Here is a 25,358-nt window from a genome sequence, read left to right as displayed (position 1 = left end):
AGTCTCTCCAGGACCAACGTGCCAAAGTTCGGCAGCACTGCACAAACCAATGCAGCATGCAAGTGGACACACAATAGAGGCTGCTGGGGAGGGAAAGAATGGGAGTGTAAATGGGAGGGAGCATAGCAGAATTTAAGGAGGCCTGTTAAGTTTCACGCTTTCACGTTAACTTTAACTTCATAATTATATAGACATGGATTCAGCGCCATGAGAAACACTCACTGTACAGGATGAATATGGTGAGTTGGTTGTTTTCATCTTTAGAATTAAAGGAATAATTTAACTGTTTGGGAAATATGCTTATTTGCTTATTACCAAGAGTTAAATGAGAAGGCTGATACCACTCTAATGTCTTAATGGTAAATATGAAGCCACCAGTAGCTTAGCATAGCACAAAGACTGGAAACAGCTAGCCTGGGTCTGCCTACCAGCACCTCTAAAGCTCACTAAATAACACGTTTTATCTTGTTTGTTTAATATGTGCAAAAAGCAAAACAGGGGGTTGTGTGTGTAAGCATATCTCCCAAAAGTATTTTCCAAAATGTCAAACTATTCCTCTAAATCTCATTGAAAGTTGGGCAAAAAAAACAGCTCTGGTGTCCATTGTTACGTCATTAAAATAAAGTGAATGGATTAAGATTAATGATTTTGTGCAAGATGACTTTTAGCTACAAAATCAATAGACCAATAAGGCAGTGACTTATCATAGAGATTCATGTCTGTCACGTAGCTTAATCTTTGGGCTAACCTGATAAAGTTAAAATTAAGTGATCCATCATGGATATTTTTTATTTAATAACCAAATTGTGGTAGATGTAAAACGTCCCCATTGGCTTGTGTATTGATCTGACAGAGAAAAGATGACAGGCTTCCAGTTCTCCTTTATATTCATGCAGTACTCTCAGTGTTTCACTTGACGCTATATACCGCAGGACTGACTTTCCATGATTAGCTTTTCCATATGGCTAAAATTCTATCTCGACAGGAAGATGGATGAACGTGATGGATGTGAAGGCTCCACTCTGCGTACAATCTGTCTGAACTGTTCACTGTGGGAGGAACAGACACAATCATTGAGTTACATGGACTGAACTCACTGCCCACCCCATCAGCATTCAGGACACCAACAGATTGGCTCCACACCCACGATGCTGGTCCTACTTTATTCTTTCCCGTGGCACACCATGCTGTAGCTCCATCCACTCATCCTCTTAGAACTTTAAAGTGATGAAGATTGGGATGTTAAGTTGTGAAGTTAATCGTCTAATTGTGGCAATACAGAGCAAACACCCTTGAGGTATGCACTTTCATCCTCTACCATCTCACACCATGATCCCAGCACTCTGGGTCTTTAACACAGCTAGTTTAAATGCTTGATAAGGCTTTCAACCCGTCTGTTGTGGTGTTGGAACAGATGCAACACAGCCTGGGAATTAGCACCGTGACAGTAGTCGCTTGGGGACTTTGCAGGATTGTCAGTGAGGCTGATTTGGATTCACAGTGCTGCAGAGATGCTGATTCAGTCAGAACCTTCACTCAGGTTAAATTTGTAGCCTGGGTTAAGTCAAATTTGTGTGGATGAGCTGGACATATACAGCCCAAGAGCCTGACAGTTTCCCCCAGCAGTGATCCAATTTCTGTCAACCAGTCGCCTCTCAGAGGTACTGGGTACAGGAATGTGTGTTTTCCACATGACATGACATGACTTGAGACCAGAAGCATCCCTTTTTGTCACAACTGTTGTCTCGCAAAGCTTATCACCACTGAACCTGTGCTGCACTGTTTTCAGTGTGGCTGCTGAGCTGAGATGAAGATGAGGAATGAATATTTAATTGTGGGCATCAAAAAAGATGATGCTGAGATAAAGGAGATGTTTTGCATGGTCAGCGTACATTCAAATACCTGCACTGACCTTGTGACGTTTAAGTAGAACCCGTACAGCATACTGCACACTTTTACTTGTTTATTTGGCAGGGTTGCGCTTCAATTCTTTTCTTATTTCTTGGCATATAAGGTGTTTACTTGCTGAATACACAGCAATATTTGTGACCAGTTGTAAATTCCCAGCACATGGGGCACAGGGAGTGAGGAGTTAATATTTCAGAGATCATAATCACGTTTGTGTGTGTGTGTGTGTGTGTGTTGGTCCTGTGGTTTACCAATTAATATCCTGTGGTTTGCATTGCTTGGGGACCAGAGGAGATGATCAGCAATACACACAGAGGGAGAATTCACAGTCAGTGACCTTTTATTAAGAGCTGGTGAGAGCACACTAGTGTCCTCATCCTCACACTGTCTCAGGGGACACTGAATAAAATGGGATGCTATACTATACAATGAAGTAACATTGGAGCAATTTTTGCTGCAGTGTGCAAGACGTTCCCGCACTGGGGAGATTTTTTAAGGGTGCGAAGTGGAAGTGAAACGCTTGATTAAGCATCTCGAGTTCTGGTAACCAGGAAACCAAGAGAGGATGGGGCAGGTTGACATGCTGCCTGTCAGGATGTAATGAAGTACAGGGACACTCAATATGCTCGGGCTCACAGTGCCAAATCCCAAGAGGAGCAATAATTACTGTAAAAGCCACTTGCTCCTAACGATGATAGTGGAGCAGCTACAAACCCCCAGCTCTTTGAGATCATCACTGAGGTGTGTGTGTGTGTGTGTGTGTGTGTGTGTGTGTGATGGGGGCTGGCTAAAAATGTCATGCAATTATTTTACCGAACGTTATGTCTTGGGTGTCCTTCAGAGTGGCAAGGTTAAATGAAAATCATGAGCCAGAGCATTCCTCTGGTCGAAGCGTCTGGGCGTGCTCAGATTTGGATATTTATAGAAAACCTGGTGCTTTGTCAAATGCAGCACTCTAGGGGTGTAAAAACTCTGTAGGTTAGGTGATAGTTGGTTTTAACCATGATTATTAATTACTTAATGATCAAAATACCTTATAGGTGTGCTATTCAGTGAAGAAAAATGAACACATTCAATCATACATTGCAGTGTATAGGTCATATATTATAGTCAGCCACATAGGACAGGACAATTATTAATGTCCACCAGCTAATTGAATTTCCATTGTTGATTGAACAATGTGTAATTGCATCCCACGCTGACCTTTGACCCTATTGATGTTTTCACCTGACTTGAAGATAAAGTATGACTGTGAGTGACTCACCACTACTGTTGAATTACGACAGTATGTTACTACATGTTGAAAACTAATCTTTATTTTTTTTCTTTTTTTAAATGCCACCAAGTGGACATGAGCTGGGCTTTTTTTTAACCTGTAACCCTACAAAATGATGTAGTATGAAAAGCAGCTGGCCTTGGAGGTGACTGGGTTACTGCGGTAGGTAGTGCGCTAGTTAGCCGGACATGTTAACGTTTGCTGCTTACATTAGAGCAGACACACAGTTCCATTCCTTACACTTTTGCTCTTGTGTTTTTGGTTTTTAAGAGAGAAACACGATATAAACCCTTTATGTATTGCTCTTTCTACCATCCCATGCACATCCTGCCTTCAACATGCAGAAAAACCTTAACAGGCCTACAGGGCCTAGTAACGGTTGCTAAGCTATAATTGGACAACCAGTTGAGGTGTACCTCTATGTAGTAACGGGAAGTTCGAGTGTGATGTTGCCTAGGTAGGTCCGGACTTCTAAATATGTTGAGTATTTCGAGTTTTCCTGTAGTCAGTGTTGAATGTCTTTCAAACTACAAGAGTGCAGTGCACTCAAACTTGATATGGTATTGAGCAGAAGTAAAAAAAATACTGTATGCTTCTTCATTAAGCTGCACTCTACATGAAGCTGATATCATGAATTATGTTTTACTTTACTTCATTGTGTTGATGCTTTTGAGAGTGCTGCATGACTGAAGTGCCCAGCTGAAAAAAAGGGTTTAAAACAGCACTCAATCACATAAATACACTGCCCACCTGCTTACAGCAACAAAACACAGCTCCATATGGTGGCAAACCAAATCCTGTATCAGATGATGTTATATGTTTTTGCCTCATCTCACTCTCTTGAGGCCATGTCTGTACCAATCATCCATTCAAATAAATGCTTTTGGTTCAAACTCGTTTTTGCATCAAGTCACTGAGTTTCCTCTCTGGGAGTTTGTGAAAAAAGGACTGGCCCGTTACAGTTCACTGCCCTCCCCTCAGTGCTCCTCTCCCTCCCCTTGTTCCTTTGCCCTTCCCCTCCTCTCTTCTCCTCATCCATCTCCCATTAGGAGTCCCACAGTGCTCAGCTACTGCTCAGGTTCACCAGACACCGCTTGTCCAGTCCATGCCTATGTGCAGCTACCTCATTTGTGTAACAAGCTCTTCTTTAATGTCGTCTTTACTTAGTAATGTGGTTTATGATCCACGAGGAGCTGAGGTAATGTAAGAATCCATTTGAGAATGCTTCAGTAGTGGACCTGATCTTGGCCCAGGACATGCCATTTCATCCACTTGTGTGTTGGAAAGTTTCAGCTGCCAAATGGTTAGAATTAGTTGCTAATTATTTTATACAAAGAAGTCATTCATTCCACTTATTGGAAGCACAAGAGGCTGGATTGTGAGGTTATCCCACCTGTTACACAATCATGATGTCATGGCAGTGCAGTTAGGAAAAAGTGACTCCCACTCAAACCCCAGTCCCCTTTATTGCTATGACATGTTGTCTGTTCCTGCTGACATTCAAATGTTGTGGTCATTTTCAAATTAAGAATATTGGATGTTTGTGGCTCGTTTTGACCAAAGGATGGGGGTTGTTGACACACCCTGTGTTCTGTTCTGGTGAAGCTCATAATACAAATTACTCTGCATACAGTATGACATCTGCTTTGGCTATTCTTCAGTCTGCAGCTTTAAAGCAAAGGGAAAATAGCCCATTGTGCACCGAAGCAGTGAATAACATGGACATTTTCAGTTTGGTGGCTCACTAAATCACTTGAAAGTGTTCAAATACAACAGCCTTGACCACAGCAGGTCCAACAACTTGTTACTCAAGGCTGTAAGTTGTTTGCATGCAAACAAGGTCTATATTGAGGATGGGTGCTGCTGGTGAATGAAGCCTCTGTTCGGTTTAATAAAGCAGCTGACAGCTTCTGCTTTGGCGTCTCTTTTCTGGGGGCCCGCAGCAAATACAGCTTGGTTGGAAAATTTAAAAAAACAAAACTTGAGGCTTTGATGAATATATGATACAATAAAAGTAGAGTATGGATTGTTTATGCAAAGACTACAGTCATGATACAGTACATTTGAACAGTGTTTCCTTGAGCTGCATTTTTATGATCTCTCATAGATATGCCTTGTTATGCTTTTCCAGGTCCCATAAAATATTAAACAATGTGCTTTTCATACTATGTTCCCAGCCTGTACCCGCTGGATGACACTTTTCACCTTGGTTTCCATTTAAGTTTTTCAGTGACAGAAAGGGGGAAATCAATCTGATGCAGCACTGCAACAGTTTGGATATTTTCAGGCTGGTTTGGTCTTGATTCAAAGGATAAAACCTGCATTTAGAAAGGCAGATGGTACTGAAAATTTAAAGCCATGTCAGTGGTGAAGAGGATGGCTGGTGTTGTTTGGTTCTGCTGACCTCACTGACTGAGCTGCTCTGTCTCTGGATAGCAGATGTTCGCTGGGAGTGTGTGTGTGTATTCATTTCATAAGGGAGCTGAGGCCTGAGTAGCCAGTCAGGGTCAGCCTGGGTCTTAAGCTCTTCATTTAGCAGCTTGCCAGGAGACGCTGCAGAGCTGAAAGAATGTGTGAACACTGCCCAGTTTGTGATTTAAAGGCTGCCCAGGGTTTTGCCTCGGCCGCTGTGATACTATTTATACCGGTAGCTGTCCTGCCGGGGCTGAATGAGCTGGGAAACATCAGCAGATTTTTCATCCCAAAGCCCAGGAAAAAACGCAAGCGACCTGGGAGCAGACGCTGTTGTTTTTTCAAGCTCCTGTTGAATTCAGGCATGGGAGAGAGTCTTGACAAATTTCAGGCAGCGCCTAATGATAGAATGTTTTCCCTCTACTCTCAACATTCTCAACAGGGTTTTGGGAGATACAAGTCTTTTTTTAATCACATTTATTCTTGGCTGTTGCTAAACATATTCTCACATAGTGCATAATGCAGTAGCTACTTTCATGTAAACTCTGGAGCACAACACACATGAAAAGTTAATATTACTCTGTTAATTACTGGCCTAATTAGCCTTTTTATCTGATACAGTGTGATGGCACACTATTGGGGCTCATTACTGATCAGCATCAGTGCTGATACTTTTGAGGCTCATCACAAAAGTCTGGAAGCTTTTCCCTGCTTTATCAGAGGCGTAAACAAAAAATACCTCCAGTCAGCTGTCTAGATAAATATTAATGCAAATCTATTGACAATATGCAAAAAACACTCTTCATAAGACAGAAGGTTACATTATACACAGTAATGTGTCGTGGTTTATGCATCATGACGAGGCAGTAGACTTGTGTTGTATTGATACATGTAATTTCCATTAAATGAATAATGAATTCATGAGATGCAGATAATGAACTCTTTGAATAGTTGACATTATCAAGGGAACAGCAGGTGAGTAAGTAAGAGACTTTCCATTTTAGGGAAAAGCATTTATGGCCGCTGCTCATCTGAAGATAAAGCATCTTGAAAACACATTTTCAAAGGTTGGCTTTCAAAGTATTGGTTCAATTTAGATTGTGCATTTTTTATATGTGGGAATCCCATTAACAGTGCTAAACATGAAATACTGCAGTCCTCCCCCTCCTCCTATTATTACTACTGCAACCAATAATAATGATAGTTAATCTATTTATTTGTCAAGTGTGGATTTTAATTTCATCCCTTATTCTTTTCCCCTCTTCACTACATTGAGCCATGTTGTTGCCAATCATTGACTGAATCCTTGAATGTTTAGGCTACACACTTACATTGTATTTGGAACTCTGTTTATATTTTCAGTCAACATCTGAATAAAGCAAAAACCTAATGTCACAAAAAATAAAATGTTTATTGTTTGTTGTAACTGTTTTCACTTTTGACATTTGGTCAAAATTACACTGGATTTACAGCTTGTCTTCACAGCTAATCATACAAAGCAAAGTATGTACAGACCAAACACTATATGTTCCTTCCACACTTAACATAACAGAAATAAAACATTACAGGCATTGCACAGAAAAGCACGCTACACCACACTTCCACTATGATACTGCATCATTTTCACACAGTTGACAGCTTGCGCTATCTCCACCTTAAAGAAACTACTAGTGGTGCTGTAATCAAGATGCTGCTTTTAAGTGCCGTCGGAAATAATTGAATTATATACAGCCTATACTGTGCTGGATTAATCAAGTGCCTTAATAAGAGGGAAATGGATTTGGGAGATTTATATGTCATCTGAGGTTTTTGTGTGTGTGTGTGTGATTTTTATGAGATATATATTTTATTTAAATTGTTACATCAGGTGTCACATGTGTAACATTTGGAAAATACGTACATTAAACATCAGGTTAAATCTCATCTGCTAACATCTTCACAGATGATCATATTTAGACTAAATACAGGCCTAAAAGTTCTCCCCACTGGGAATCAGACCTATAGAGTCATTGTCTATATATTTACATGGAAAGAAACCAATGAGGAAGGGTAGTCAAGAAAACATATGGATTTATATTGACTGCAATAGTTTGATACTATAAAACCCCATTTTACATGTAGTTGGTCAGTACTGTAAAACATAAACATAACCACTTTAAGACACACCATTATAAGACTGAATTTATATGTTTTAATTTTGTCTGTTGAATAATTTAGTTTTTTGTTTTTTTTTACCAGGGCATCTGCTGTTTCTTATGTTGTTTATATAGCCTACATATCAAAGGGCTGACGGCCACTCCTTTTTATGCTAGCTGAAAAGTGCTGCTAACAAGCATTCTTCAGAGTATCAACTAGTTTCAGTTTCTGAATTTACATAACATTACACATGCCAGATTTAAGACCATTTTCATAAGGTCTTAAAATTATTTTGTATACCCTCACTTGACTGGTGAAACTTTTGATTGGTGAGGCAGTTGAAGGCTTAAATGCCGCAGATCACTAAGAGGACACAATAGTTTACGAGGGGCATTTTAAGGCAGCACGAGTTCACGCCTTCCATGAATCCTGATTGGCTGCCAATTACCAGCTGGTGTTCCCCATTGGCTGCTGCGCGTCCATTGAATCCCCTCCTCTACCTTTGTCAATTTCTTGCGCTCCCGTTGAAACGCCTGGTTGTTGTTTCCCCGGGCTAGGAGGAAGAAGTTGTTCGCCTCGCACTGTTGGAGGCTTGGGAACACCGAGAAGGGGTAACAGACTCTACCGAGGGAGCTTCACTTTCTCCCGTGACCAGAGGACGACCTGTGAAAGTGAAGGGAAAGAGAGTAGTGGGCTGAAAGGAAGGCAGGAGGGATATAACCTACCCATCACCTTGTAGCAAAGCGCGGTGTGAGCGGCAAACGCTGCAACTCCTCAAACCAGCGTGCAACACCGCTGCACTGGATTGTGTCGGGAGCAAACAAGGGAATGACAAACATACCCAGAGATGGTTGACTACCCGCGGGGACCTTCAGAGACACTACTACTGCTGCTGCTGCTGCTGTGAACTTTTCTGTCCTAAAACTGCACAGACGAGAAGGGGGATTACAGAAAGTGCTGCGTCTTCTTCATATCAGCAAAGGGATTAATTATGCCGGACCAAATCACAGTTTCAGAGTTTGTGGTAGAGACGAATGAAGATTATAAATCGCCGACTGCCTCTAACTTCACCACCAGGATGTCCCACTGCAGGAACACAGTGACTGCTCTGGAGGAGGTGAGTGATTTTGGTGGGACTGGGATTGAAGTCCCCACAAACACGAATCCGGCCAAAAAAAAATGAGAATTGCATTTTCTCTTACGTTATCCTTCCATGATATTTACATAAGGTTTGATCTTCATTTTTAATTTTAATGACTTATGTCTGCTCAGAGTAGTAGGTCACCTCTTTTCAATTAGTAAACTAGACTACGTGCTCCCTCATGCTCCATATTCCTATTCTAACCAGCTCAGCCATTGTTCACCAAGGTTTTTATTACTGTCCTGGCTCTGTAGTGTGCCACTACACAGTAGTTTTCATCAAGAAGTTGAAATTGTTTCATCCCCTCAACGAGTAGCAAGCCAGAGCAGATATAGTAAAGTCAAGTCAATTTGGATAAGGAAAAACTCACAAAAAAGGTGGAAACCTGAGGAAGAGCAACAGATCCCTCTTCTAGGACAGACAGAGTGACAATGTAAGGTAAGAAGAGGACAGACAGTGGAAAGTGAGGGGAACAAGACAATCCTACATTACCGCCACTTTTCAGTAGTTGTCATTGCAAATATTTTGGCTAAATGATCATTCCCACGGTGGTAGAGGGAGAAATATCACGTTTCCCCAGTTTACAGCTGCATCGCACTGTATCTGCATAGAGAACACTTTGTGTTCCTCCTTTAACTTGCAGGTCATCAGGAGGAAGGACACTTCCGCTTTGTTCCCTGACAGCCCTCCACCGCCACCCTCCCTCCCTTGTTATAGTTTCCCTACTTTGTGTGCTGTATGGCAGAGCCTCGCCCTGCCTCATGGTAAAAATAGAATTTCCCACATGAGCAGCTCGATGTGTTATATGTGTTAGTGTGTCTGCGCTCTGTAAATTAGGGTACGCTAGCAGACGTTAGGTGTTGGGGAGGAAAGGGATAATTTCACTGTGAAAAAGTTTTAGTTGTCATCCAAATGCAGTTGTGACAGACACTTTTACACCTTTTTATTATGATGTGTGCAAAGACGGGATAAGTCCTCGCCATCTGTTGTCAGTTTTACACAGCTAATCCACATCTGGGCTCAGTGTCAACTTGAAGTTAAGCGTCTGATCCTCCACACCTTGGTGAGGGTTGTGGCTTGATTTTTAACCTGTGTTTGTAGAGGACTGAGCCAGCCAGCCAGCCAGACAAACACCTGCTCAGGCTGGCAGGTGCTTCACTTGGGCGTCAGACACCTGCTTCATTCAAACCTCTGCTGCTGCTGGTTGTAAAATAACAATTAATCTGCTATCGGGAATGATTTCAAAACTGGAATGTGCTTTTCTGTAGTAAGCAAATAGATGTGTGGACTTTACTTGTTTAAAATAGTAGCTCAGCACTAATCTGTAAGTAATCAGTAATCTCTGCCTTGTGAGGTTGGGTTGAGAATCAAACTCAGCAACTTTGTTTTAGAGATGAGCTGCTGTTGAAGCTGCTGAGTTGTTGTTGCAGAGACGTGGAGTAGTGTGTTGTTGTTCCACATTGACCTCCTCAGGCTCAAGCTCAGTGAGCACAAGGCCTTATTGTTGGGACAACAAGACCCCGCTCACTTTGGTCTGTTTGACTAATTAAACGCTGCAGTGGATGGGGAACACTTCCACTTATTGTTTGCCAGCCTGCCTGGAATCTCAAAACACACGCACGCAAACAAAAAGTCTTTTACATATGTACATACAAGCATCCACAAGTAGCTGGTATTTTATGAAGTTTAAAAATTGGCTCTTTTTTATATTCCTGTTCTTGAAAGATGTGACAAACCATCAAGAGGACGACTCTTTCACCCTTGAGCATAATAATACATCCGCATACTGTGTATTCATGAAGGCTAAATAAGAATAAAAATATCAAATTTTTGCTGTTTTCAGCATTGTGCTGAGTTTCAAACATTGTGCTGATTCCGAACTTCTCTAGAATAACAGTTTGCTATATAAGCGCTCACGTTGTAGCGTTTACCCTTGAACTGACAGTTGAAGACAGGCTGATTGGAGCAGCACTGTGTTCTGTAATGCTATAGTGGGCCGGTATATCATTTCAGAAGATGTCTTGTATGGGAATTGGCACCTATGAGTTTTGATAACGGGCTGTGTGTTTTGTTGCTGACTTCAATATCTTTGCACACAATCTCCTGTTGGCCTGTTGTTGTTGTTTTTAGTTCATAAATATTCTGGATATGGTAATGCTATCAATTGAAAAAAAAGTGTTTTATAAACATTCTAATATTATGTGCATATATTTGTGTGAGAATATGCATTTGACAGCCTGTTTTGGAAGTGCAATCAGAAAGCAACAGTATGATGGTGCATTGTTGCAGTCTTTAAAAGAGAATTCCACCAGTTTAGCATTGTGCTCCTGTAACATTTGTTGGACTCATGATGGACACTTTAAAACAACTGAATGAAGCAGAACCAGAGATATTTTCTTTTTTATTTCATGCATTCTTCTTCCCTGTTAAAAACCTGGCACCTACATTACCCACAGTGCAACTGGGCCGCTGATAGTCTGAGATTTGGGTGTGTTCTGTTAGTAGTGGCTAATGTAGCCTTGAGTTGATGAGGAGCAGGCTACAGAGGTCTGGCAAGCTCGCCTCTTTCTAACTCAAGGGAGATTAATTTGTTAGTAGAAGGGTGTGATTAATGTGTAAATCTGTTGTTCCAGATGGCTTAAGTACTGCTTTGTGTTTGGTACTAATTACATAGAAGCTCCTCAGTCCTGTTACCATTGAAAACCATATAAACCATTTACATACCTGTGCACTGTGTGTTTGTGGATGACCAGACCTAGTCCACACATCATATTAAAAATCACCATTATAACCAGATAAGTCGGATCCTAAAAACAATGTGTTGTGTATGTCAACAATGTAGTTGACATAAACACACATCCAAACACATATCCAAGTACAGCATGGTTTCTCAATTCAGTCCACATTGCAATTTTAATCTCAGTCAATGATTCATGGCAACATTCACTGTTTTGAGCTATTTGGCAGGTCTGCAGTGCTTCTTCTTCTTCTTCTTCTTCTTCCTCTTCTTCTACTACTAAAGGGTTTCCTCTTCTATTTAAAGACATGCTTCTCCCTCCCTGTTTATCAGCCTGTCATACCTAAAATGTATGAATTAAAATGCATCCAGTTCTCTGTATTTCCAAAATCGAGTTTGCGCTTTAAAGTCGCTGATGCACTTGCAGCCTCATCTTCTTAAAAGACCTTTAAAACTGACCTCTGGGTCTGGTTGTTTATAGGAAACCTTTAAACACATTAACAGGAGAGGAGACTCGAGCTCTCTGAGGTTTTATGGAAATGGGTGCACAAATGTTGCATAATTACTTCTTTCTAAACTTAATTGCATCTGACACAACCTTAATTAGGCTAGTAGTTTTAAACTGCTGGCTATTAAGAGGCCTTTCAGAGAGCTTGTGTGTATGTTTGTGTGTGTTGGTAAAACCGCAGTAATAAAAACCTGTTTATCCAGTAAGAGGATGTTGGGATTTGTGTCATGACCCCCCTTTGTGCTCCTGTAAAACATGGCTTTTCTCCCTCCACACTTGTGTTTGCTTTCTTCTGGCAAGTCCAGACTTTTCAGAAATAAGAACTATAGTATCTGGTTTTCCCTTCAAAGTTTCATTCAAAACAATCTGAATGGCAAGTAGTGACTACTCTGGTACACTGGGAATACTATGATCCACTCCTGATATTAATCATGTTGTCAAATACTTTGTGCTAGAGTATCAATTTCTGGTTTGAAGTTAGTGCATTTGAGTCACCCTTTGTCATAACTCTGTAATTGAGTTGTGACATATGCTAATGCATTTAAAAATGCAGCATCTTGTAAAATTTTGCCTTTTCTTGTGACATTTGAAATGCAGAATACACAAAATGATTCTCCATATTTGAGAAGGTGACATCCATTTTTCTTCAGTCAGTTGCTTAACAACAGTGTTTTCATGAGGTAAACCACCATAACACAAAGCCAATTGTGTTCTAAACTTTCTGTGTTAAAAAAACATGACCTCACAGGTTCCATTAGAAGGAGGCATCAGCCCCGAGGGCTGAACTGACCTCTGTGTTAAGTATTGATCTTGAAAATGCCCCTGTGCTTTTGTCTCACCCAAGAAAAACTGGCGAGGCTGTCTGGAGAATGTCTCTGAGGCCAGAAACTGGCACACATTGTAGTCATCTTAGGTCTATTTTTGCATCTGTGACTGTTTTTATGCCCCAGTTACTGAATCCTGGCAGGCAGAGAAAGACTCCTAAAATGATGCAATCAATACAGTTGTCTCCTAGAACAAATCTCAAGTGCTTCCACTTCTAGCTCGGGTACGAAGACGTGTGTATTTGTGTAGTATTACGGTTTCCACGTACAGCTCACTGAGTAGTTGCAGGTGTTTAGAGATTTAATGGTATATTCATTCTTTGGCAGAGTGGATCAGTTATTGGGATCACTTTGTACTATATCAACAGCCCTCTTAAAGTGTTGCTGAATACAATGTGTATGGAATGGATCTGACTCATACAGTAGACTGCAGAAGATTGCTTGTGGCTGCTAGACTACTATCACTACTTGACATTCAAGACAAGCTTTTGTGTTGTCAGCAGTGTAGCCCTTTGATCAGTCTGCCAGCTGCATATAGTTGCTCAGACAGAGACACAATATGTTTCATGACGTTACAGCTGCTTTGTAATTTACAGTTGCTTGACAGGTTGAGTGCTTGCTTGTAATGCAGTCTTGGACATTCCCTGTTTTTGTTGCAGAAATACAAATATCCCCAAGTTATTTGGACTGGTCCATAAGAAAAGTTCTGCACTTGATGTCCTCTGCATGCCTGTCTCTCTAGTCCTGTATATCTTAATGTTTATTTTTACACAGAGAAGTACATAGCATCAACCAATACCACATTCATAATCTAAGCTAGTTTGCAACCCTCGTCCCTAGTGTAGCGTTTGTACAAATACGCACAGCTCAATAGAAAACATACAAAACAGTAATACAATACAAAGGGCCATAAAATCTTCATGAGAGGCAACTGATCATCCGTGTCTTTAAAAACAGTTTTAACTGAGTTTGAAATGAGACAGTTCATGATCCCCTTTGAGTTCCCTTCCCTTTTTCCATCAGAGAAAGAGGTAACCCAAAAGGGTGTTTTAGAGAAACGAAAGGGCACCTTCTATTTCTTTGTAATTGCAGCCCAAGTTACTGAGCCAGAAACAATGTCACTGATGGATAAGTTTAACAAATTTAATTAAATTAAAAATTAAACAAATTGTTTAGTTTTTTGAGATCATGGCATTGATGGGTTCTTATTAGTGGCTAATTGCATATTTTTATGTATATAATCTTAAGCAACTTGATTATTGTTGAAGCTGTTTGTGACCAAGAAACAATTTGGGAACCTGTGCTTCGCCGAATAACCATCAACAATACTGTACTAATCGTAGGCCTGTATCCCTAGAGAGAAAACAGAGCTGCTGCATGGTCTATATCCACCCTTATATAGTGCCAGAAACCCACCCATCCACTAGGCTTCTCCCTCTGTTCCATATCCCTTTGTCCAGTTTATTCATTTTTTGCCGATGAATAACCGCTATTTATAGCCAAGTCAGCTTTTCATGGGCCATTACTGGTGTTGAGGGGGGCCTTGGGGTGACTCAGTCCTGAAGGCTAGCATCATTAGTCTTCCATCTGGCTCTTATTTCATACAACAGAGGTCCATCACACTGGTATGTCAGCTATGTACTCGTAAGGCACGCTGCCTTGCTGCTTCAGTTTGATGAGAGATTATTAGGGAGTACCTCTGGGAATGGCAACTGTTGGCACTAGCTATGCAGGCCACGCCAGCCTTCAGTCTGGTTCTCACGGACTGTCTCTAGCTTTCCTGATCTTTGTGTACAACAAGTTAATGGGGCTTGGAAGAAAGTAAATAGATTCTCAATGAACTCATGTTAAAAAAAGCAGTTGATGAGTGCTCACTGCTATGAGCGTCTGTAGTCTCTCATCTCTTTATAGCACATCTAAGCTTATTCTCAAGCCACCGGTCGTTTTGGGCACATGCTTTACCTTGCCATGAACCCTTATCTTCTGTTAACACATGATGATGTCTCATTTAATTTCCAGCTGCCTCAGTCGCTACAGTGTTCTGTCTTTATATAACTGGTTGTTGAACAAAACACTTGCTCTCTACTACTGTTTGAGCTGAAATGTCTCATTTAATGTGCTACATTTTATGGCTGATGTGGTAACATCTGAAGGCAAGTGTGCTCTCGTGACTCTCCGTGACTGTCACTCTGCCAGTTTGTGTTGATGCTGGAGTAGTTCCCGAGCCAAGGGAAGGCCTGGCCTTTTTCTGCCCTGATTCTGCCTCCCCCCATTCCAGGCAAGGTTGGCGGGAACGGCTGTGGCCTGGCTGGGGGACAACAGCTGCCCCCCTGCAACAGGTGGCCTGGAGGAAAGTTTTAACAAGGCTTCAGACAGTAGGATTATCGATGCAGGGACAATCCACATCTAATAGCTTTAGAGACACACGGATGGATCTGCGAGCTCTCACGCACACATGGCCTATATGTGCACTCTGGCCCAAGTGAGCAGTCCAAACCCCCAGCCACTCTGGCCAGTCTTCAGCATACCACCTAAGAAGCTTAATGCTTCCTATAATTGAAATGGGATTTCTGGCAGGATCACTGGAGTTCTGTGACCTCCCTTCACCCTCACTCTACATCGGCTGTCCCCAGCGGCCCTTGACTTTGCCTTACTGTAGTTAATGCACCAGAGTAGGCCAAGTACATTGAAGCAAAGCCAACTACATCCATTCTTCCAAATGGAGAACTCATTTATGGAAAGAATTCTTCATGAGTTTCCTATTTAGCTGTTCCTGATTAATTTGTGTTAAGGTGCAAGTTAGTGTCATCGTTTTGGTCTTGGATAGGGGTGCAAAAGAAATGTATAATCGAGCCCCGGCACTGTTAGCATATACTTGAGTTCTTGGCAGGAGTATAGTTGAATGATCCCAAACACAACATGATTTGGGAGCGCTGGCATCTCATTTGAGCTGAGTTACCTTGGCTGGCGGGGTTTAGTTAACAACAACTTGATTTATTATGGCACCTTCCACTGTTTAATTTATGTTGTTCACATGCCAAGAAATGAATGGTAATTATGTTATATTCGATTAATAAAACTGCAATTTCTTTGGTTCAGAAGGCCCATTGAACAGACACACGCAGAACACCTCTAGTCTAGGATTTTGACTTTCAGATTCAGATTCTTTGTTTGAAATAAGAGGTGTCTCCCCATCCTCCAGGGCCAAATAGAGCAGGGTCTGTGTTATCATCCAGAGACAGGCTCTGTCCCGGCCCTCATTATTATGCAGCAGCCCTCCCCATGGATCTGCCAGGGGCGAAGGTCACACTCCTGTCCCAATCGATTCAAAGCCACAATCTCTCTTATCCCCTGATGGGCTTTGACTGTCAGGATGTGATGATTTTACTCTTGTACACCGTCTAGTATGGATGGTAGGATTTGGGAGTGATGTGATTGGCCATTGTCAGTTCTGGTCTGTTTGGTTTGGAGGAGGGTTGTTGGAGCACAAATGATCATGAAACTCTCAGTCAAGCATGGTGAAGGGGATTGAGGTGAAAGGGGAGACTGGCTGCCCCCTGTGCTGCTCAGAGGTTAGGGGTTGGACACTAGGGGCACTGGGGGTAAATGGGAACTTAAAGCTCATCTCATCCATCAGAGTGTCCTGGCCCAGATATTCTGAGACGGCCCCTGTTGACGGCTATTGTTCCTTGACAGGCCTTGCCTCTTCATTAATGAACTCCACCATTGATTTGTAGTCCTGGCCACTCGGCACTGCTTGGGGCCAGCGTGGGATGGGAGGGGTGAATCCTCATAGTTGTGTTGTCATTTTCACTCAGGGAACAGACCCAGACTTCTTCGCTGTTGGGGAAATGTTTTAACATGAACTCCTTGGAGGCTCTCAAGGGAGCTTTGGTCCCACTTTTGACTAGACCAAACTAGAAACCAAACTGCAAGACATTTTGCTCATTATTATTTTAATTTAGCCTATATTTTGCTACATGTAATGATTTATTTAATATTCCAAATGGCCTTCTGTCTTTTGCACAAAAGGAAGCATCTTTAGAACTTAGAAGAGTTGTAGCACAGAAAACACTTTGATATTTGAAATTAAACCCACTCAAATTTTACTCATGCAAGTTTTATCTGTAGACTGTTGGTGAAGTTCTCCTGAAGTCTTAGACCCTGCAGATTGCCTCGTTTCATTGAGGGGCTGGGTTTATGTCAAGTGAAACTCTTTTCATGTTGTAAGTTCGCAGCAGAGTTCAAAAGGTTTGTTTGAAATGAAGGTCTCTTTTTGTGCGACTGAAGTGTGCTCTCAAGCCCATAATAACACACACACACACACACACACACACACACACACACACACAGTCATGCTCTCTGTAGTGTTTTACTGCAGCGTTTTCCAGGAGAAAACAGGTCATTTTCCCTCTGTCTCTCTCAGGAATCATCACACTCTGTAGGACTGTGCGGTAACTGTTGGGCACTTTGCCTCTGGCGCTACTGCTTCAACACCATCAGGTTGACACATACGTCTATATGAAAAGAGCCAAAGAGAGACTCTAAGGTGAAGTCAGAGGAGTGTTTTTTTTCTCCCCTCAAAGCGCAGCACATTTGGTCCTTATTTCCCAGCCCCTCTGTCCAACTTGTTTTTTATCAGTCTCCTGCTAGTTTATGAACTTCATTAAAGACTCCCCTCAAAGTCGGGGAGACCATTTTAACAGGTTTTAAACATGGCGCCATCAGGTCTCCACTGTGATTATTATTCAATGTGTTTCAGGGCTCCTGACATATGTGGTAGACCTGTTCAGGCTCTTATTCCTCACTTAACCTCACTTATGCTAATCTTCAAATGAGAACAATGACAAGAGATCAAGTAAACCGGCTGGGGCTCTGATAAATCTAGACGGGGAAAAAAAACATTGCATCTGGAGTATTATCACCATGAGGCAGCATAGCCGTCTGGGAAAACCAAACGGAAACAAAAGTTCTCTCACCTTGTAAAATATAAAACACCCTGAACAACTCCTCAGCAGTTAACATGAAAGTTTGTTTCCTCTAACACTTTAAGCACTGCAGTTGATGTTGTCATCCCAGTGTGATTTCTGGCAGCTGGCAGTGGAGGCCTTGGTCCAACAGTGGTCTTTGTAGTGCTCACTGAGGAGCTGTAAAGCACCAAGTGTCCCGTTGCTAAAATACCAGAAGGCTTGTAGGTAGATGAAATGTTTGAATAACTTGCAGTCAGGCAGAAAAAACCTGCACACAAACGGAACCAAAAAAGTAATATCTGACTTGTTGTTTGCGGTAAATCTTGAGGTCAGAGCTACTACAAAGTAAGTTTCAATATCTGTTTTGAAAGTGTTTTTGGTCTCTCTCAGGTTTATGACACATCTCTGGCAGATATTGCCTTACAGTGTACATTTTCATTACTTTTCTTTCATAGCTTTCTCAGCTTTGTTGTGCAGAGTGTACATCTGCTTTTTCTCCAAAGAGCATGTGTGTTTTAATGAGCTTGTGTCAGAAAGTCTCATGACATAGTAAAAAGCACCCTCCCCCTTCGTTTCTCTCTGTCCCACACTCCCACTGAACTTGCATGCTGGGGTTTTCCATGCTTCCCCGGCGCAGGCTGACTACACACATCTCAGCTGTCTGAGAGAACAGAGAAACCCTGCAACCATGGCCTGTTAGCGGTTGGCTCGATGGAACCCACTTCTATCCAAATATTGACTTTACTCACTCAGCATGGAGAAAAGTTGTGAATGAAACACTTGAAAGGGCGTTTTCAGATAGATTTACAGTTGATTTGTACCTCTGGGTCTGATGAATGGACTTTAGTAAAGAGTCGGCCTTGCAGAGGTGCTATCTTAAGTAGACAACTGCTAAAATGTAATTGTTTAAAAAAAAAAAGAAAAAAGGATTGTACTGCAGTGAACAGCTTTACTGGAGCACCGCTTCCTCAGGGATCTGCCTTCTCTTTGATGCCTGCAGGGTTGAACTGTATATTTGACATATGTTTTGAATGAGTCACAGCTCTTCCTCTGTGGATGTTGAGGTAGAAAGAGAGCGCCCTTCCTGTGTTTACCCTGACTGTACCACATGTGGAGCTGTACACAGCAGCTCTGTGTCTGGCCGAGAGCTGGCCAGCAGTGCATATGCAACACCAGGCGACCACTTGGATGCCACACCTGCAGAAAAGCTGACGAGTCTCACTCTGTAATGTAGCGGGCAAGACTGCCTACTAATGATATGATGTTTTATTTATTTTTCTTCAGGGAAATTCTCCATAGATTGCTTTCAGGTGACCTAACATAACTGTTGGCAGATATATAGGAGAACAGAAGTGTGGTGGATTACGTCAACATTTCACACCAGCATGAAATGCTGTGTCCTCCACGTTAACAGCCAACAGTGATGCTATGTGCTGCTGCTGTGTTGCAAGTGGCGGAGGCAGGGGGAGGCGAGGGCGGCCACCTTGACAGCCTCAATTATGGACTGTGCCTTTAAGGCTGGGGTGTGCTTGAAACGAGCTGTTTGCTATGAAGTAGCGTCTGACCTCGTTTAGAGGGGGCAAGATGTGATGAATCATAAAAATGATAACGGAGAGACCAGTCTCCCCTCAAAGGTACATATGCTGTTGCACTCGGGTTGTGCATGGGAAAAGTGGTGGAAGTAGTTGTGAAGAATGAATAAAGAAGACCGCTTGAGAGATTCAATTCCTGCATACTTTCACACCTCATGCTTGACACATTATTGATTTTCGGAAAGTTACTAAACTTGTTGTACGCAATTCTGATATCAGAAAGATGTGTGTGTGTGTGTGTGTGTGTGGGGGGGGGGGGGGGGGGGGGGGTTCAGATGCTGTTTGACGATCTGACAAACACTTTGCACCCTTACAGCCAAACCACTGTAGAAGGGAACTGAACCGACTCTTAAGTACTCATCATAATATGATGTACTGCTGGTGGTTGGACTTGTTCACCGCTTTTACTCAGGCGTCATTTGGCTTTTTGTGAAAATATCACAGCTCATCTGTAATATTGTGGAGTAATGCTTAATGTGTGAAGGACGGATATTGTGAATGTGCCGCCGCCTGTGGCAGTTATTGATCTGGAAATTGATCAAAGAGGAAAATGGATTAGTACTGTCTCGCTGAGAGATCCACTTTTTTTTGCTGCTTTTCCAAACAGTGTGGACTGACCACACCACAGTGGTGAAATGAATATGATTAACGTGATGTCAAGTCTTGCCCATGATTTTCACAATAAAACCAGAGCTTTTATTTATGTTCCTACTGTGTGTGCGTGTGTGCGTGTGTGTAAGTTACACAAGAAGTAGTCCATTTTACACACTCCTTAGATGTTGTAGTTTCTTTGAGGAGTGAAGTTTGTTTGGGTTTATTCTCATGAAACATGGTTTACAACCCACCACAGCCATCACAGATACTGTACCCACACATGCACCAAATAAATTGGATAATTACATCCCAGACTGCAGCTGTCTTATTGCCTGATTTCCACAGTATGTGGTAGACTGTTTCCTCGCATGACTGTCGGGGGGGGGGGGGGGCTTAAAGGGTTAGGCAAGGTTGGTGGACAAGTTATAAAGAGACACCAGACAGAACCCAGGTGTGTGTGTGTCAGCTTTAAAGAAGTGTGTGGTGATGACGATAGCAATACTACAGACGGGGAGGATTGCTTGGATTGTGTTTTATTAAATTGGACATTTGTGTGTGTGCTGTATGGTGATGGGGCCTCTGAGAAAAGCGGGACAGCGTCTTGCCAAGCAGACATGCTGTCATCAGCAGATAGTTAGTCGGCAGGAACAATGGGGCTGGGTCTCTGTCTTGTCTGTCAGTCATTCCAGCATGCAATCATCCAGGAATGTCTTTCTTCTTCAGACAGCGGAGGAAGAAGTGGAGAGCATTACCATACAACAGGCTTGTTAGCTGGACTCAATTTCCTAGTAGTCAGCGGCGTTTCACCCTCCTGCCTGTCCCCCTGTTTTCAAGTGAGCTTTTTGTTCACAGAAGCTTACATATTAGTCTCAGTGCTTGGAGCGCTTAAAACAGCCTTTTGTCTTTGAGGAAGACCAGATTCACTCTAGAGCTGAAATGATGATTTTGATTGTTTGATAGTAAGCTGAAATATCTTTTGAGTTTAGAACAATTGTTCAGACAAAACAAGCATGTTGAAGACCTCACCTAGGACTCTGGGAACATTTTTCACTATTTTTAGATTGTTCATAGACTGAACAATTGATTGATGAATCAAAAAAGTACTCAGCAGATTCACCAATGATTATGAATTTAATTAAAACTGTTACCTTATCAGTCTTGCCTGTATTTTGGTAGCGTTGCACTAAACAAGTAACAGGGAAGTGCACTTTTTGGGAAACCCATCCAAAACTAATTTCCCGACCTTGTTTGGTCCATAATTAGCTTTGCATTCTTCTTGGGTTGTAGCCGTATAATGCAACTTTCAAGGTTTCATTTTGATGTGAAAAGCTCAGAAAATAGACAATGTCTGCAGTATGAGAAGACTTTTTGTTTTGAAGACCTCTGCAAATGCAGGGCCAAGCACATTCATTCGCTCTGGTTTGGGCCCTCGTAGTTGAACTTTGTGCTAACCCAGCTGAGCTTTGCCTCGTGACAGCAGTCAAAATGCTAGTTTATACAGAAGTTAGTCACCTAATTTGGGGCTCTTGTCTGTTTATGGCGTTTTTCTTTCTTTTTCCCGAAGGTGGTTGTGGAAACTTCTAGGCCGAGAGGAGGTGTTTATGAAGCCAGGGAGAGAGAAATCTCTTCAGGATTTACTTCTTTCTTTCTTTAATTCACATTTTATTAATATCTGGACTAATATCTTTTTAAAGTAGATCTATTTCAGAACAACCAAACTGTTATTCTCAGGATGGAAAGATTGTCCTACTGTAATCTATCTGAGCATCCTCCTATCCTATCTGAGCAACATTAATTAGGTTTACGGTATCTTCTTTCCCTCTCTATCTGTCCATGCACACACATTAGATATTATCTGTACTGTGCTCACAGAGATCAGTAACCTGACACACGTTACTCTACTATTCAGGAAATGCACGACCATAAGTGAATGGATCACCTTGGCAACGACCCCCATGACCCAGCAGTGTTGTGCTCGTCTCTGTAGATTGGCTGGTAGCAGATGGTGCCCGATTGTAATCACAATGATGATGATGATGGCGATGATGATGCCATGCATTAAGACGGGGATTAATTCAATTCAGTTTGTGTTCCTCCTCCTGCTCAGGCCGGAAAACGGTAGGTCAGCGGCGGGAAGGGTGAAAAGAGCCTCTCGGTTTACCGTGATCTCCTATCAGGAGAGGGAAAATGCTGACATTGCAGTAATGTCAGATGAAGTGTGCTTGTGAAGCAGCTCCAGGCTCGGAGGCCGGGTCTATTGTGCGAGGATTCAGCGCTGATCCTGTGCTGTTTGAACGCTACACGGCAGTGGAATTCCCCTCTCGCTGTGAATAGGTTTTTTTTTTGGGGGGGGGGGGTTAAAATATCTAATTTTAGAGCGGCCTTTGCTACAAACAAGAGGGCTCACACATAGGGTGGCCTGGTGCTTGGAGAGGAGTCACTTTGCTCAACCCTGGAGAGCACATCAGACTGGAAACGTGTGAAAGTGATTGAAGTGTGTGTGTGTGTGTGTGTGTGTGTGTGTGTGTGTGTGTGTGTGATTTAGAGCAGTGTTTTTGTTGTGTTCAGCTGGGATTGGTTTATTACCCCCGCCTGTCCGTCCCCCACTTGTCTCACCCCTTTCTCTGTCAGACCACTCTTTGCAGATTGAAAGGGTCTGCTGGAGCGTGATACTGCCTGATTTGTGTGTGCGTGTGTGTGTGAGAGGGAGACCTTGGTAGGCTGTGATGTCCATGTTGATGTGCGTGTAAGGCTTCGGCTCGGTCAGACTGATTCACAGGCTGATTACTGGCATTATGTGGAGGGGCTTAGATCTACCAATGTGCCAGCAGAGTGTTGTAGTCACTTTAACAAAGTGTTTATACTCGCAGGAAATATGATAAAATAAAATAAAATATGATACTGTTTTATTAAACTCTTCCAGGAGCAGTTTCACTACTATCTTCAATTTTGTACATTTTTGGCAGCTGTCCTTTGTGCATTGTGGGACAATGATGTGCATCACACACACACACCAAAAATCAAGCAGATTTAGTGACATTTTTGATTGTAGATGCAGATAACATTATGACATGCTCTATTTTAACACAAGCCTGCTTCATATTAACATGGTTCAGCACACTCATACGCAGGAGCTTCCCAGAACCTGTTTGGGGAAAATTGAGCAGACACATTTTGGGTCACAAGGCTGCTTGTGGTTGTGATACTTTGAGGTTAAATGGAAAGCAAGGTTATCTGAATGTGAACCAACCAATGAAGTTACATTACCAGTTACATGATACAAGAGCAGAACACATAGCTGCCATCTGACTGGGGTGATGCAGCATATGCACCAAAAGCTTCATTCACAAAGTGAACAGATTGCTATAAATCTCTTGTCCATTTGGCTTGTCTTCCTCCACGAAAACATTAACGCTCCTGCCAGGGAGCCCAGCGGAGTTGGTCAGAGTGCATGAAGTTGCACAGATTTTATGAAGTTGTGATACTTAACTACAGGAATATATGACACGCATTTAACCAAAATGTTAGCACAGACAGCCATCTGCATTACAGTTCAAGTACTGTGTCAAACGTATCTTGACACAATTCTGCAGCTCTCTTATTATAAATTATGAATTAAATGCACAGTCTGGTGTCTGATTGATTCTGTGCACCACTCAGCTGTTAATGCTGTTACATGCTTTGACTTCAGTTGCTCACCCTTGTTTGACCTCACATCCTCCACACCAAACACATTCACAGCACCAAATAATCAATAAATAAAGGACAGTTTCAACTATGTTTTACGGGCTCATTTTGAAATTGCTTCATGCAATACTGAAACAGTTTATGGGTTTTTTTGGTTTTTTTCCTTCAGTATTTTTTGAGCCCTAAAATCATACACCTCATGTTGAACGCAGATCCACTGTCAAGGTTTCTATTGTCTCACAGGAAGAAACGCTGTAATTGCTCTCAAGGCTTTCACTCTGAGTACTGAACAGAGCCCAAGGTGGCATCGGCTTGCCTGGTTTGGCGGTGTAGACAGAGATAGTAGTCTGTAGAACAGCTGTACTCTTTGTCTCTGCGTTTGTTTTGAAAATACCTGTTTAACACACGCGTGGCTGTGTGGGGTCTGAGCTGCAGTCGGGGAGTCTGTCTGAGCCAGACAGAGCTAATGGGATAATGGCATATGCAACGGATGAGTCATTTAACAGGAGTTGAAGGAACTAAAACCACAGCACTGTAAGTCCTACTTTTACTCAGAGGAACAAGTAGGTTCTGGTTGGCTTCTTTTAATTTGCACAGTTCCCTTGGTAAAAGACATCAGATTTTATTTTTAGCATGTGTTACTATAACCAAGTACTGCCTTTGTTTTAAGTTGTTTGTTCTGCTTGTTTCAGCTTGAGATCAGGACTTAGTGTGAATGAGACTGTAACTTATGCTGCTTAATAAACAACGCAACAACATATTTTGCGATCAATGTCAAAATCTGTGTTAATGGTATGAAGGTAATAAAGGCAGATACAGCTGGCTGAACGTCAAAATGGCCCACTGGGTAAAATGTGTGTCCTGATAGTGATTATCAAACTAACTTCCTCGTGTCTGAATTGCTGCTGTGAATTTTCTTTTCTCACACATTAGCAGCTGATTGTGACTGATTAGTTTGTCTCTACTTTTCCCACCTTGTATATCCTGGGGCATCTTATATTGTAAATGTAGTTACTAGATGACTGTTAAAACATTCACTTCAGCCATTAAATATGTGGCCCGTGTGATGTAGCGCCACTGCTCGTTTACCCTGAAGCTTAATTAGCCTAATGTTTCATAGAAATGTGATAATAAAAAAGGGCACTACTATAAATGCTGTGTGTAACCTTGCAGAAGGTGATAAATCAGCACTGTGTCCAAGCCATTCTGTCAAAATGGACACAAATTTTGCAGAGGGGACATATCATCAACTTTGTACAACTACTCCTCGTTGAAATACAAATAAATGTAAGAGGACAGATGTGGTCTTTGCTTGATCAGACAACTCTTTCGTTAGGTTTGCCTTCATTAGCCCTCCTCCCCCTATTATCTTTCCTCTTCACTGAGTCGTCCAATGTAACTGTATACCCCACCAGGCTGACTGGGTCTCCTTTGCCACACTTCATAGGTGGCTCCTATGAGCCACCACTGAGAGAGGAGTGAAAAGGCACAGTGTCCGTGTCTTTTCTCTCAGTCTGTGTTCTTTTATTCTGCCTCTACCAGTGACTCTAATTTATGTAATTTTCCCTTCAAA

General features: G+C 42.1%; 1 protein-coding gene across 1 annotated transcript in view; it reads left to right on the top strand.

Moving 5' to 3' along the window:
• Positions 1–8,721: 8,721 nt before the first annotated feature.
• Positions 8,722–25,358, top strand: part of asap2a (ArfGAP with SH3 domain, ankyrin repeat and PH domain 2a) — a 56,204-nt gene continuing 39,567 nt past the window's right edge. The window contains exon 1 of the mRNA XM_070919790.1: positions 8,722–8,849. Within this exon, the coding sequence (XP_070775891.1) occupies positions 8,724–8,849 (126 nt within the window). The 5' untranslated portion in view covers positions 8,722–8,723. The remainder of the gene's footprint in view (positions 8,850–25,358) is intronic.

Source organism: Enoplosus armatus, chromosome 15 (genome assembly GCF_043641665.1).
Source record: "Enoplosus armatus isolate fEnoArm2 chromosome 15, fEnoArm2.hap1, whole genome shotgun sequence".
Lineage (NCBI taxonomy): Eukaryota > Metazoa > Chordata > Actinopteri > Centrarchiformes > Enoplosidae > Enoplosus > Enoplosus armatus.
This window is presented reverse-complemented; position numbering and strand designations above follow the sequence as displayed.